General features: G+C 38.5%; 1 protein-coding gene across 3 annotated transcripts in view; it reads left to right on the forward strand.

The window, feature by feature from the left end:
• Positions 1-429: 429 nt before the first annotated feature.
• The window catches only part of LOC144554078 (glucan endo-1,3-beta-glucosidase-like), a 38,773-nt gene continuing 25,483 nt past the window's right edge, over positions 430-13,719 (forward strand). The window contains exons 1-3 of one of the 3 annotated variants that reach the window (XM_078302307.1): positions 430-639; positions 1,001-1,259; positions 1,475-1,586. In XM_078302307.1, the coding sequence (XP_078158433.1) occupies positions 561-639; positions 1,001-1,259; positions 1,475-1,586 (450 nt within the window). In that variant the 5' untranslated portion in view covers positions 430-560. Of the gene's footprint in view, positions 640-1,000; positions 1,260-1,474; positions 1,587-12,462; positions 12,629-12,990; positions 13,247-13,719 lie in introns of those variants that run through there. The other 2 variants (XM_078302308.1, XM_078302306.1) reach the window with 2 other exon arrangements.

Raw genomic sequence — 13,719 nt, forward strand, 5'->3', positions numbered from 1 at the left:
TAGTTGGCTTGTGTCATATATACTTGCATGTCGTCAAATAAATTGGTATTACAAAACTAAGCAGTTGCAGTCTGATTGGGCTGCCAGATGACCTGTTTTCAGATTAATCTCAGAGAAACATTTTAGTACAGCACTCAAATTAATCAGGCTTTCAAACTAATCGACTAGCGGATCATGAGATCCAGAATGTGGTCCGATGGGCACTGAACCGAGAATCTGAAACAGCTCCATCATGAAAATAGTAATTATATTTGATCAAGTGAGACCGTGGTTACAGGAAACTATTGTTTGCAGAGGATCCATGGGACTCTTGGAAAATTGCAAATTGACAATGCTTCCAAACCTTAATTGGCGCTGGATGTGCTAACTAATTGTATTGTCCTGTACTCTTTTAGTCCAGCATTGAAATATATGGATAAAGATGAAATTATTCTTGCTCTTTCCGGGGTTGTCTATATAAGGAGTTCAGAGGAATCAATTATCCATAACAAGGTTCAAACTGATTTCCATTTTAAGAAATTGAAATAATTGAACAAGAGTGAGCTTATTGTATCTTCTCCATGGCACATAGATCAGATGTTCTTTCCATGGTGGCGGTACTCGCATTGCTTGTTAGCATCCTTGCTAGCTACCCCAGGAGTCTCTCTCCTCTTTCTTTCTTTCTCTCTTGCCCACACACACAAACTTATTGTGCCATTTAGACTTGCTAGATAGCGTATATCATCGATAGATTATTTATTACATTGTTAAATTTTGGAAAACAATATCAATTTATGAAAATATATATATATCTATAGCATCGGTTACTAGCTAGGTATTACAAAATACAAATCCTTGTACATCACACGTGAATGTCCATTTAAATTTCAAGAATCAACCAAACAGATCCTTTAATTATCTCAGTTATCACAGCTTGTCCCATATAGACTATAGAATCATCACAATGCATTGCTTGAAAACAACCAACTGAAAATTACATATATATGTCATACTTCTGCAGGTGCGCAATCAATAGGTGTATGCTACGGGGGGCTCGGTAACAACCTTCCATCGAAAGCTGATGGGGTAAAGCTGTACCAGTCCAATGGTATCACTGGAATGCGTATATATGGCGCCGAGGGTGACACTCTGACTGCACTCAAAGGCACTAATATTAATCTCATCATGGATGTCGGCCTCTCTGATGCTTCGAGCTCTTCAGCTGCTGCCACCTGGGTGAACAACAATGTCAAACCCTATTACCCTGATGTCTCTTTCAAGTACGGATCTGAGTATTTTTTTTACCATTCAAAATTAATGATACGAGAATTTTACTACAAGTTCAGTGCAAATCCTAGAAGAAAATCCTAATATTTACATCTCAGTATTTTATTAGTAATTAATATTAGCTAAAAATTCATAAAATCTATTTGTTCATCACTTCATTGCTCGTAAAATAACACAAATGTTAATATATGTAATGTTCCTTCAACAGATACATTGCAGTAGGCAACGAGATTAGCGGTAGCGACGTCTCAAAAATCCTCCCAGCAATGAAAAACATCTACAGTGCGCTATCCTCTGCCGGCCTTCAAAACTCAATCAAGGTCTCAACTGCGGTCGACTCTGGTGTATTGGGTACCTCGTACCCTCCTTCAGCGGGTGCATTCTCGTCGGATGCTTCATACATGACATCCATAGTACAGTACCTTTCTTCAATAAATTCACCCCTCCTGGCAAATATATACCCATACTTCAGTTATGCCGGCAACACAGCACAGATCAGCCTTGAATATGCATTGTTCACCTCGCCTGGCACCGTGGTGACAGACGGGTCGAACAAGTATCAGAATCTCTTTGATGCAATGGTGGATGCGCTTTACTCGGCAATGGAGAAGGTTGGAGGATCAAATGTTGGTCTTGTTATTTCAGAGAGTGGTTGGCCATCTGCTGGTGGGACCGACACAACTGTGGGTAATGCACAGACATACAACCAGAATTTGATTAATCATGTCGGTAAAGGCACACCTAAGAGACCAACAGCCTTGGAGACTTACATCTTTGCAATGTTTAATGAAAATCAGAAGGCGGCGGGAGTAGAGCAGAACTGGGGCCTGTTCTATCCTAACAAACAGCCAGTGTATTCTATTAACTTCAAGTGAGAGGATTATGATTCACCAAAATAAATACAATAACTATGTTATCATCAGGCACACCTAAGTAGTAGTGTATCAAAACCTTATGTAATATTCCAATAAGTGCTTGTATGTTGAGTTTTTACTGAATAAGAGGATATAAGTTTTTCTAAGAATGAGACAAGGATCAAAGTTCTCAAATTAATAATACCCAACTGAAAACCATTCAACTGGTTTTGGAGCTGTATCTCTCAATCCCTACGGAAAGTACTGTTTTTGCCGAATAAACTAAACCTATGATTATGAATAAAGTTGATATTTGAATTATTATTACTTCATATGAATTGCGAGGTATATATATATATATATGAGCAATTTTGGGCTACGATATTTTTATTTTTACGTAGAAGTAGAACTACATATCACAAAGAGGATTTGAGATCATCCACTAACGTGTTTACTTGTGTTACTTTGAAATTTGACAATTTAAATATGAGCAAATACTTTGTGGATATTATAAATATAACAAATAATAAAATTTGATGTAACTTTTTAATTTTTCACAAAATGATTTTAATGTGCAATAACATATTTAATGGTACTGTTTAATAAAATATGAAATTTAATAGAAAACAGATTATTTTATTAGACTAGCACTTATAACATTCCTACAAATAATTTGTTGCCGACAATTGTTGACAACCTTAAAAAAAAAAAACTTTCCTACTAATATTATCCTATTTTTTTTTAAAAAAATTTGGAGAGATTTCAATATTTTCTATTATAAACTTAATCTATTATTAATAATCCAAAATCCTCACAACAAAAAGATACAAGTACATTAGTGTTGAGAAAAGAGATTAAGAAATAATATGATTAGCCTCAGAGCCATTAGGCATTTTGTCATTATCGGCTAATTAAAAAATAATAACCCTACCTTGTAACAGAAATAGCAATGAGCCTAGTTTCAGCAGAAAGGCTACAATTTACCTTTTTTTTTTTTTAAAATAGAGCAGTTGTTGTACTAGGCAGCAGCTAGTGAGATAGGCAACGGTTAGTTTGGTGGGGCATATAAATAGGCTTGTAAAGAGGTTGCAAATATCATGTATACTAACAACATCAATTTCTCTTTTATTCATCATTTCCAGTAAAATTCAACAATTATTTCTTTGATTAAGCAAACAATGGATCCAATATTCTTCTAATGGAATGTTGGCACAAAGTAAATGCTACTTATTATGTAGTCGGTATGGCATGCATGTCCAATGCCCATTCTATAATATTCTTTCTAAGGAATCAGTATGTTCTTATATATATGGATATTAGATGAACAATTATTTCATTTACAATATTAGTTATTTTTCTTTTGCTTGCGTTGCTATAGTACATGTTGAGATTTATGTATGTTTATCGTTTATTGTATTAGAATAGTTTTGGGGGGCCTATCGGTAAATAGGCCATTAATCAATAGTCTAGGAGTTATTTGTAATAGTGCTTTGTAAGACTCTATATAAGCCCAAATCATTAATCAATAAAGTAATTTTTGGCTGAAATCTTCATGGTATCAGAGCCTTAAAAAAACCTAAACCTAACCCTAGCTGCTACAGTACCGCACCGCTACACTTGTTAGTTTGTAATAATCTAGAAGTCAATAATACGATAAATTATCATAAAGCTTTGTTCATGAATTGAATGTTTATTTATATATCATTTTGTTGCCTGAGTATTATTGAATTTATGGATCATTTCGAGTTAATGACTGAAATTGTGAAACTCCATAATATAGATGATATATACTCTTAAAAGGTCACTGACCAAGGTAATTAGCAGGAACACTAATTACCGCGATAAGGTTAGTATGTGGATTAAAAGATGATTAAGTTTTACAAACCACCTGACACAAGATGTCATTTTAATCACATAGATACATGTTCTAGGAACATGGTATTTGACAGACCCCGAATGAAACATTAAATAGAATTGTGTTCGTGTCATTTATGTTTTCATTCAGTGTCACGTTCTACAGTATAAGGTATTTATCGTTCCCATTGAAAAATATGTATGTGTGATTGTTATCCACCGCTGTCCGTAAAAAGCAGTTATAACGGTAGCTTTTCCATATGTATAGCTTAGCTGAGGAAGTGATAGTTTACCAAGAATACTATTTGTCCCTCGTATCTCTATACGAGCTATAGCATCACTGGGTCCCGTGGTAGAGTTAGATTATCTGCATGCGGTATAATTACAAGAGTAATTATATTTGATAATCTACTCAAGATCAAGAAAAGATACAGTTAGCAAGGATGACACACATCTACCTTGAAACTGATCTGATAGCTATGAGACAGAAGAACAGACACAAGTAAATTGTTTACTGGATCGTGATATTGTACAGTACAGCATCATCTGTGTAATTGGATGGTCATGATGTGTTGCCAGATGCCGCTCATGATTATAAAAGTTAAAACAGTTTTAACTCTATTTACCAACATAACGCAGATCCTATTGGGTCACACCATATAGGAGTTAATCGGAGAATCTTATTGTGATTCATTATAAATTGGTTATGATCAATAGTAAGATGGTTATAATTAATTATACGTGTTATAATTAAATTATAAATGTTATGTAAAAATAACAAGCAAAAACATTGGTTAATTTATAAACGTGTGTGACACGTTGTATAAAAGTTAACCGGTTAATTTATAAATGTGCAGGACACATTGTATAAATTACCGAAACAACAACCGCAAGAAAAATATATATAATTGTTCAGAATAATTATACAAATATTATTTGTATTCGGGCCGAGGGCATTTGGGTCTTTTCATATTCGTCCTTATCCGCATGACATGTCATCGATCCTATCCAGATGACACGTCATCGATCTTATCCACATGACATGTCATCCTTATCCATTCAATGGCATATCTTGTAAATAGGTCGAACTTGGAGGGCATTTTGGTCTTTTGGCAACCGACCCTAAACCCTATAAATAGGGTTGGAGGGGTAGAGAGAAAAATCACTAATTTACACGTATCGTTTCGTGCAGAATCAAATTGGTATTTTCTCTCTTTCTCGGTTTCTCTCCCAAATAGTGTTTCGGTTGAGAAAAGAAAGTTATACGTATTTGACGTATAATCTTACGGGTTGTTGTGGAGTATATTTACGGGATCGATGAATAGTGTTTTACCGAATTTCGCGGTATGTCAGTTTTGCATATTGATGAAACTGAGCAACCGAAAATTCGTGTTTACGGGTTTTCGTCTTTTTCCCTGTGAATAGTGTTTTTGCATAATTCCGCAGTTTACGGTATTTCTGGCAGAAGAAATAAACCGCTCTCCGGTTAGTCCTGGTGGATAACCGATAGAGGTATCACACGTGTGATACTCCGAGTCGATTCCTTCCTTGGTGAGGCTCTACTCGCTCGGTCTGCATTCCAACTGTAATTTAGAAACAAGGTATAAATATGCTATATTAATCTATTTAATTGGTAAGTAGATTAAAGTTTTAGAAATCAATCATGGAGTAGATCTGTAAAAAGGATTGAATTCGGTTTTGATGCCAAAGGAATACTGAAGGTGGACCGCCTTGGAAAGTTTCCTGATATACCCCGTTTAATCCTGAGCTTAAGTTGGCTGTAGAAATTTTTGTTCTACGGTCATTCCGCTGCTTAAGCCTAAACGGGTTTTGGTTACAGCACCGTAAACCCAACAACACTAACCGACGAAGGTACAGTACCGGGACGCTACAGTACCAGGTCGCTACAGTACCACCTCGCTCCTATCTTCTCTTTCGCCGCTCGGTCTTCTCTTCTTCTAGAGTTGGCCGACCACCAAAGATAGCCTCTTTGTGTTAATTGGCCGGCATGGGGGGCCTCTACCCCACGGTACCCGAGAAGCGGGTTTGGATTGAAGTTTGATCGGGTTTTTTGAACTCAAATCTTGATGAGATAGATCAAGATCGGGTCAAGAAGAAGAAGAAGAGAGGGGGAGATGGGGGAGATGAGGAGATGAGGTGGATCCAGGTCTTGAGGGAGCACGATCGGGTCTTTACGAGAGATACGAGTGATCAGATCAAGAAAGGAAAGGAATCGTGTGTGATCTGTCTCGACCAATACCTTGGCACCTCATGATGATGCCATTGCTGAGATGATGCAGGAGGAGAGTCGCATAAGGATGCATGCTGAGCCAAGTGGACCTCCAGGTGCGCGATCAGCTTTGGCTGCCTCGAGATCAGGTATGACAGGTGCCCAGGGGGGACTCGTAGGTGTTACAACTGCGGGGAAACAGGTCATCTGATCAAGGTTTGCCCTAAGTCACCAAATGAGAGAGATGCAGGTGGTAGGGGGCAGTCTGGGAACTGTGAACGCGGTTGTGGGGGCGGAAGAGGTGGAAGAGGAGGCAATCGGGCAAATCTGATGGTTGCAAAGGAAGAGAAAGAAGCTATTGTGAGATTATCCGAGGAGGATTTGATCATGGAGATAGTCAGGAGAGGCAAAAAGGAGCAAGTGAAGGGAAGAGTGTGGTCGCTGACACACTTGCTCTTGCCTCTAAACCCACTACTAGATCACCAGTTTGGATAGTAGACTATGGTGCATCTCGCCATGTGACTGGTGTTGTTAGGGAGTTTTTTTCCTATACTCACCTAGCAGTCCCAGATAGCATTCAGACAGCCGATGGTACTGTCCAGCACGTAGTTGGTAAGGGTACTGTGAGATGTACCGATTCAGTGACCCTGACAAATGTGTTGCATGCTCCTTCATTTCCCGTAAACCTGGTGTCCATTAGTGCTATTATTCTTGAGCATAAATGCATTGTGACCTTTGATATTCCGAAGATGGTCTTTCAGGAGAAGGGGACAGGTCGAATACTTGGAACTAGCACATGGCGTGATGAGTTGTGGTACATGGATAGAAAATGTATGGACACAGCGCTGGCATCTGTGGTCGATAGAGTGGAGGCAGGAGGATCTGGGGTGAGTGTGGAGGATGAGTTGCTTCTTATTCATCGGCGGATGGGACACTCTTCCTTCAGCCTACTGGAATGTTTATTTCCATCAAAGTATGAGAAAGCTAACAAACAGAAACTTGTGTGTGATGGATGTGAGTTTGAAAAGCATACAAGGAGTTCGTATGTAAGCTCAGGAAGTAGGAGTTCTCATGCCTTTGATCTGGTACACTCGGATGTGTGGGGGCCTTGCTCAACAACTTCGATGAATGGGTATAGATTTTTTGTGACTTTCATCGATTGTTATTCTTGTGTCACATGGTTGTACTTGATGAAGAACAAGAATGATGTACTTGCTTGCTTCAAGGATTTCCATAAGGCAACTTAGACTCAGTTTGGTGCTGTGGTGAAGGCATTGAGATCCGATAATGAGACCAAATATACAAACAAGGCATTCAAGGAGTATTTGTCAGTTCATGGGATACATTATCAGACCACGTGCCCTTACACACCAGCACAAAATGGAGTGGCAGAGAGGAAGAATAGACACTTGTTGGAGGTAGCCCGGTGCATGATGATCTCTATGAATGTTCCGAAACATTTGTGGGGACAAGCAGTCATGACAGCCGCACAATTGATCAACAGAATGCCATCTAGAGTGTTGGACTGGTAGACTCCGTGTGTGATGTTGAAAGGAGATAATGGGGGTATTATTTCTCCAAAGGTATTTGGCTGTGTGTGCTTTGTGAAAGACAACAGACCAACAGTGGGAAAGTTGGATCCTAGAGCGGTGAAATGCATCTTTGTGGGTTACTTTGGTATTCAAAAGGGTTATGTGTGCTGGAGTCAAGTAGAGAGGAGATTGTTTGTGAGTATGGATGTTACATTTCGTGAGCTCGAACCTTACTACTCCTCAGAGAGTACATCACCCTTTGGAGACTCACTCGATACAGGAGGTATGAGGCGAGAGGGGGAGAGTAGTAGTGATGGTGAGAGGAGGATGGTGAGTGTGAGTGGTATTCCTTGCCCACTGATGGATTCGACTAGGATTGAGCCGGAAAAGGAGGATTCGGCTAGGGTTGAGCCGGAAAAGGAGGATTCGACCAGGGTTGAGCCGCAAAGGGAGGATTCGGCTGTGGGTGAGCCGGAAGTTGAGAGGAATGAGCCCGAAGGTGGTAGAACTCAGGCTCAGGGGGAGTCGAGATATCGTGAGGTGTATGTGAGAAGAAATAAATAGAGTGAGGGAGCCGTGCCTACAGTGCCACCTGTGCCAAGTCCCTTGTCCCTGTCTAATCCAACTCCTGAGACACTTACACCATCCACCTCAGACTCAGAATACACAGGTGCTATGATTCCTCTCTCTACTCCTCCCACTCCTCTTTCAGTAAGAAGGACTCCTCGCGAGAATGCGGGCATTCCTCCTGACCGATATGGTTTTCCGCATGAGATTGCTCAGTTTGTCTCTTACTCACACATGTCACCGGTACATAGAGCATTCATTGCATCATTAGACACTGTCTCTATCCCTAAGTGTTGGCAGGTTGCTAAAGGAGATCCGAAGTGGAAAGCAGCCATGCTAGAAGAGCTCAGTGCCCTTTGCAAGAACAAAACCTGGGAACTTGTGTCACTACCACCAGGCAAGAAGGCTGTTGGATGCAAGTTGGTCTGCACAGTAAAACAGAATCCAGATGGTCTGGTTGAGCGCTACAAGGCTCGGCTGGTAGCGAAGGGGAACAATCAGACCTATGGCATTGACTATGATGAGGCCTTTGCACCCGTGGCGAAGATGAGCACAGTGAGGACACTGGTTTCCATGGCAGTGAATGAGGAATGACAATTACACCAACTTGATGTGAAGAATACCTTTCTTCATGGTGATTTGTTGGAGGAGGTGTACATGGAGGTTCCACCAGGGTTTGGCACAAACCAGATAGTGGGTAAGGTGTGCAGGCTCAAGAAGTTGATCTATGGGTTGATGCAATCTTCTCGGGCCTGGTTTGATAGGTTCAGGAAGGCTATGGTAGGCATAGGCTATCAGCAAATCAATGCTGACCACACGGTGTTTTCTCGACAACATGGTGGTCACATTACTATGCTGGCTGTGTATGTTGATGATATGATCATTACCGGGGATGATGAGGGGGAAATTGCACAGTTGAAAGCAAAATTAGGGAAGGAATTCGAGGTGAAGGATTTGGGACAGCTTAGGTACTTTCTTGGGATTGAGGTGACTCGCGAAGCAGAGGGATTGTTCTATCCCAAACGAAGTATGTTCTAGACTTGCTTACAGAGACATGCATGTTGGGGTGCAGGCCTGCAGTTTCTCCAATTGATGTGAAGGCCAAGATAAGTGCAGAGGTAGGAGAACAGGTTGATCGTGAGAGATACCAGAGACTGGTAGGCAGATTGATCTATTTAACACATACTCGTCCCGATATCTCATTTGCAGTGAACGTAGTGAGCCGCTACATGCATGACCCTAGGAAGGGCCATATGGACACAGTGTATCATATTCTGAGGTACCTGAAGAGTGCACCGAGGAAGGGTTTGATTTTCAGGCAGAATGGGTACATGAACATTGAGGGCTATTGTGACTCTGACAGGGCCAGTTGCCAAGATGATAGGAGGTCCACAGCTGGCTATTGCATGTTCGTAGGGGGCAACTTGGTCTCTTGGAACAGCAAGAAGCAGCCAGTTGTTGCGAGATCAACAGCAGAAGCCGAGTACAGGGCTATGACATTGGGAGTTACAGAGATGGTGTGGCTGAAAAGGTTGTTGGAAGAGCTCAAGGTGAATCATGGAGCTAAAATGAAATTGTGGTGCGATAGCAAGTCAGCGATTAACATTGCCAACAATCGTGTGCAGCATGATAGAACCAAGCATGTCGAGATCGATAGGTTTTTCATAAAGGAAAAGCTAGAAAGTGGACTATTGGAGCTGAGTCATGTAGCTACTGGAGATCAAGTAGCTGACTGCCTCACCAAATGACTTAGCTCAATAGATCTAAATAGGTTTTGTGACAAGATGGGCTTGATGGATATCTTTTGCCCATCTTGAGGGGGAGTGTTGAGATTTATGTATGTTTATCGTTTATTGTATTAGAATAGTTTTGGGGGGCCTATCGGTAAATAGGTCATTAATCAATAGTCTAGGGGTTATTTGTAATAGTGCTTTGTAAGGCTCTATATATGCCCAAATCATTAATCAATAAAGTAACTTTTGGCTGAAATCTTCAATACATGTGACATTCTTCTTCATCTCTGATAGTCTAGTAATATTGGTATGAATATTTTATGTAATTGTCATTCACATAGATAGCATACACAATATTTAACTAGTATTGTACCTATTCATTGGAACGAAGACATTATAAGATAACAAAACAAATCTCATACAAAATGAAATATTTTTATAAAAAGAATTAGACTAAATAACAAATAGTATTTCTTAAATGACATATTAAAAGATATCTACACGTACATATTTTTTTTAAAATGACATATATATTAATTTGATATATTTTGACATATAAAATGACAAATAATATTCCTTAAATGATATAAAAAATAGAAAGAAATCAGGACCAATCAGAAAGATGATACAAATTGCATGTGGTGAGTACGTGCATAAATAAATTTAAACCTTTACATGTAAAAAACATCAAAAACATTTACATATAGAATAGACATATTTGATGAGAGAGATGATATTCAATCCAAAATTTCATATTTTAATCAAAACTGTTGGCTCAGGACATCTACATACTTAATATAAGAATAAGAATGAAGATTATTTATATGCCCCAATATTATTGCATTCTTGTTCGAGTCTAATTGCATTTATTCTTGCTGACTTTATGTCTGTCCGACTTGCATTTTTTCCTTTAGATTACTGTATTTTTGACAACCCTCTCAAACTATACCCTTTTTGCCCTTTTTGCACGAGGTCAATTTCTAATTCGGTGGTCAAAAAAAGGCAAAAATCTTAAATTTTTGATTGATCAATGTAGCAGACAAGTTTGTTTTGATGTATGGAATTCCATCATCTACACTAAACATACTATACAAGTGGTCCATTATGGAGATAAAATAGACAAACCTAAGGTCAAGTATTTAGGGGAGTCACAAAATTAAGGTCCACCCGTGATAGATGGGTTAGACTGGTAGTTGGGCCTTTGCATACAGATGTCATATTGTGCATATCAAATTTCTATACATGGAATTAATGTAGAACTTAATTAACCTCCACAAAATTAAAATTCCCATTAATTGCATCTAAATGTGGAGCTGTACCACCTATAATGTCTATGTATTATTAATTCACCAACATAATTAAATCACCAATTGAATATAGCTCCTAATAATTAACATGGTATTGTCAATATATATCATCAATCAATTATGCCCTTTCCTCTTGCAACATGAAGTTTGTTATCTGATTGTTACTAGTCTAGGTGACTTTGGTGAGGTCTAATGGAAGTTAGGCACAGGAATTGACCTGTAAAACGGAGTTATTGGTACAATCTCTAAAACATTTTACTGTTAATAGGCACCGGGACAGATATAAATAATTTCTCTTCATGTCATCTTTAAATTTATTATGCCCCTGCCATCACTTCCAAGTTGAAGACTTATATAATATTATGATATACTTTCTATTTTCCTTCCTCATTCCTCGTCTCAGTAGGTTTGGACGGAATAATAAAAGTTTGGCACAGGGATTGACCTCACTTGTATATATGTAGGAGGTTGTCGTCTAGATTTTGATTAATTTTGCATTTTCTCATTAATTTCACCACGATATACGGGGTAGACCGGTAGTTGTTCTTCTGTACTAGATCATGTATGATCATGAACAAATTGTAATGTATATCAACCTAAATATTTGAAAAAACTTGATGAACAATAGATAGATTAAACTTAGGTGTTGCCACTGCCCTGCCTTTTTGTTATTTGGATAAATATGCTTTTATCATGACAAAAGAAAATGTACACATAATTATTATATATAAACTATGACATCTTCAAAATTGATACTCTGTTATTTGACCCCATCATATATATATATATATGTGTGTGTCGAAATCTTCGTCAATGTAGCATTAACTTAAAGTGGTCTGATGTAGCATTGAACTGAGATGGCTCCATCATCAGAATTGTAATCATCTAGTGCAAACAAAATTTAATGAAGTGAGACCGAGGTTACAGGAAACTAGTGTTTGTAGAGGATCCATGAGACAGCTGGAGATTGCAAATTGACAATGCTTCCAAACCTTAATTGGCGCTGGACGTGCTAACTAAGAATTGACTTGAACTCTATTAGTCAAGCATGAAATATATGGATATAGAATAAATTATTTTTGCTCTTTCTGGCGTTGTCTATATAAGGAGTTCATATGCATTGATCATCCATGACAAGTTTCGAACTGATTTCCCTTTTAAGAAACTAAAATAGTTGAATAAGAGTAAGCTTATTGCATCTTCTCCATGGCACATAGATCAAATGCTCTTTCCATGGTGGCGGTACTCACTTTGCTTGTTAGCATCCTTGCTAGCTACCCCAGAAGTATCTCTCCTTTCTTTCTATCTCTTTTGTTCACACACACACACACACACACAATAAACATCTTGTTCTGTTTAAACTTGCTAGAGAGCATATACCATCATAAGATAGCTCTTATTGATTGAATATTTAGGTTGTAGAAAGCTTTAGCCTTTAAGACACTTAATGCCTATGGAATCGGTTACTAGCTAGGTATAACAAATCCTTGTACATCACACGTGAATGTCCATTTTAGTTTTAAGAATCAACCAAACAGATCCTTTAATTCCTCAATTACCACAGTTGGTCCACCAAGACAATCAATTAATGAATGCATGTAATAAGAAACCTATTGAAAAGTACGTATGTACGTCTTCCTTTGGCAGGTGCGCAATCAATAGGCGTATGCTACGGGATGAATGGTAACAACCTTCCTTCACAAGCTGATGTGGTGAAGTTGTACCAGTCCAATGGCATCACTGGAATGCGCATATATGGCGCCGACAGTGCCACTCTGACTGCACTCAAAGGCACTAATATCAATCTCATCATGGGTGTCGACCTCTCTGAAGCTTCGAGCTCTTCAGCAGCTGACAACTGGGTGAACAACAATGTCAAACCCTACCCTGATGTCTCTTTCAAGTACGGATCTGAGTATTTTTTTTCCATTCGAAATAATGATCTGAATTTTTTTACTACAAGTTCAGTGCAAAATCCTAGAAGAAAATCCTAAAATTTACTCCCCAGGATATATTATTAGTAAGATTGAGGCTATGGTACTACTTGCGTGGCACGGCTTGGTCTATACTAGGGATCAATTTCTCTGTTTTGAAAGATCAAAGAGTCAATCTGAACTATTCATAATATGATCTCCATTTGAAAATGTAGTTGTATATCAAAATTTACTATTTTTTTAGAAAGGTAGAAAATCACTTGATCTAAAAATTCTAGACCATTAAAAAGTAGTGATTTTATAAGTAACTATAAAAAAAGTAAAAAAAATTCTAAAAAATATTTCAAATTTGGTCTGCAGGTACATTTTTGTATGAAGATTATGTTTGAAATTGAACATATTGATCCATAGTACGGACCAATCTGTGCTATGGATATCACTA

The sequence above is a fragment of the Carex rostrata genome, chromosome 5, assembly GCF_964058835.1.
Source record: "Carex rostrata chromosome 5, lpCarRost1.2, whole genome shotgun sequence".
Taxonomy (NCBI): Eukaryota; Viridiplantae; Streptophyta; class Magnoliopsida; order Poales; family Cyperaceae; genus Carex; species Carex rostrata.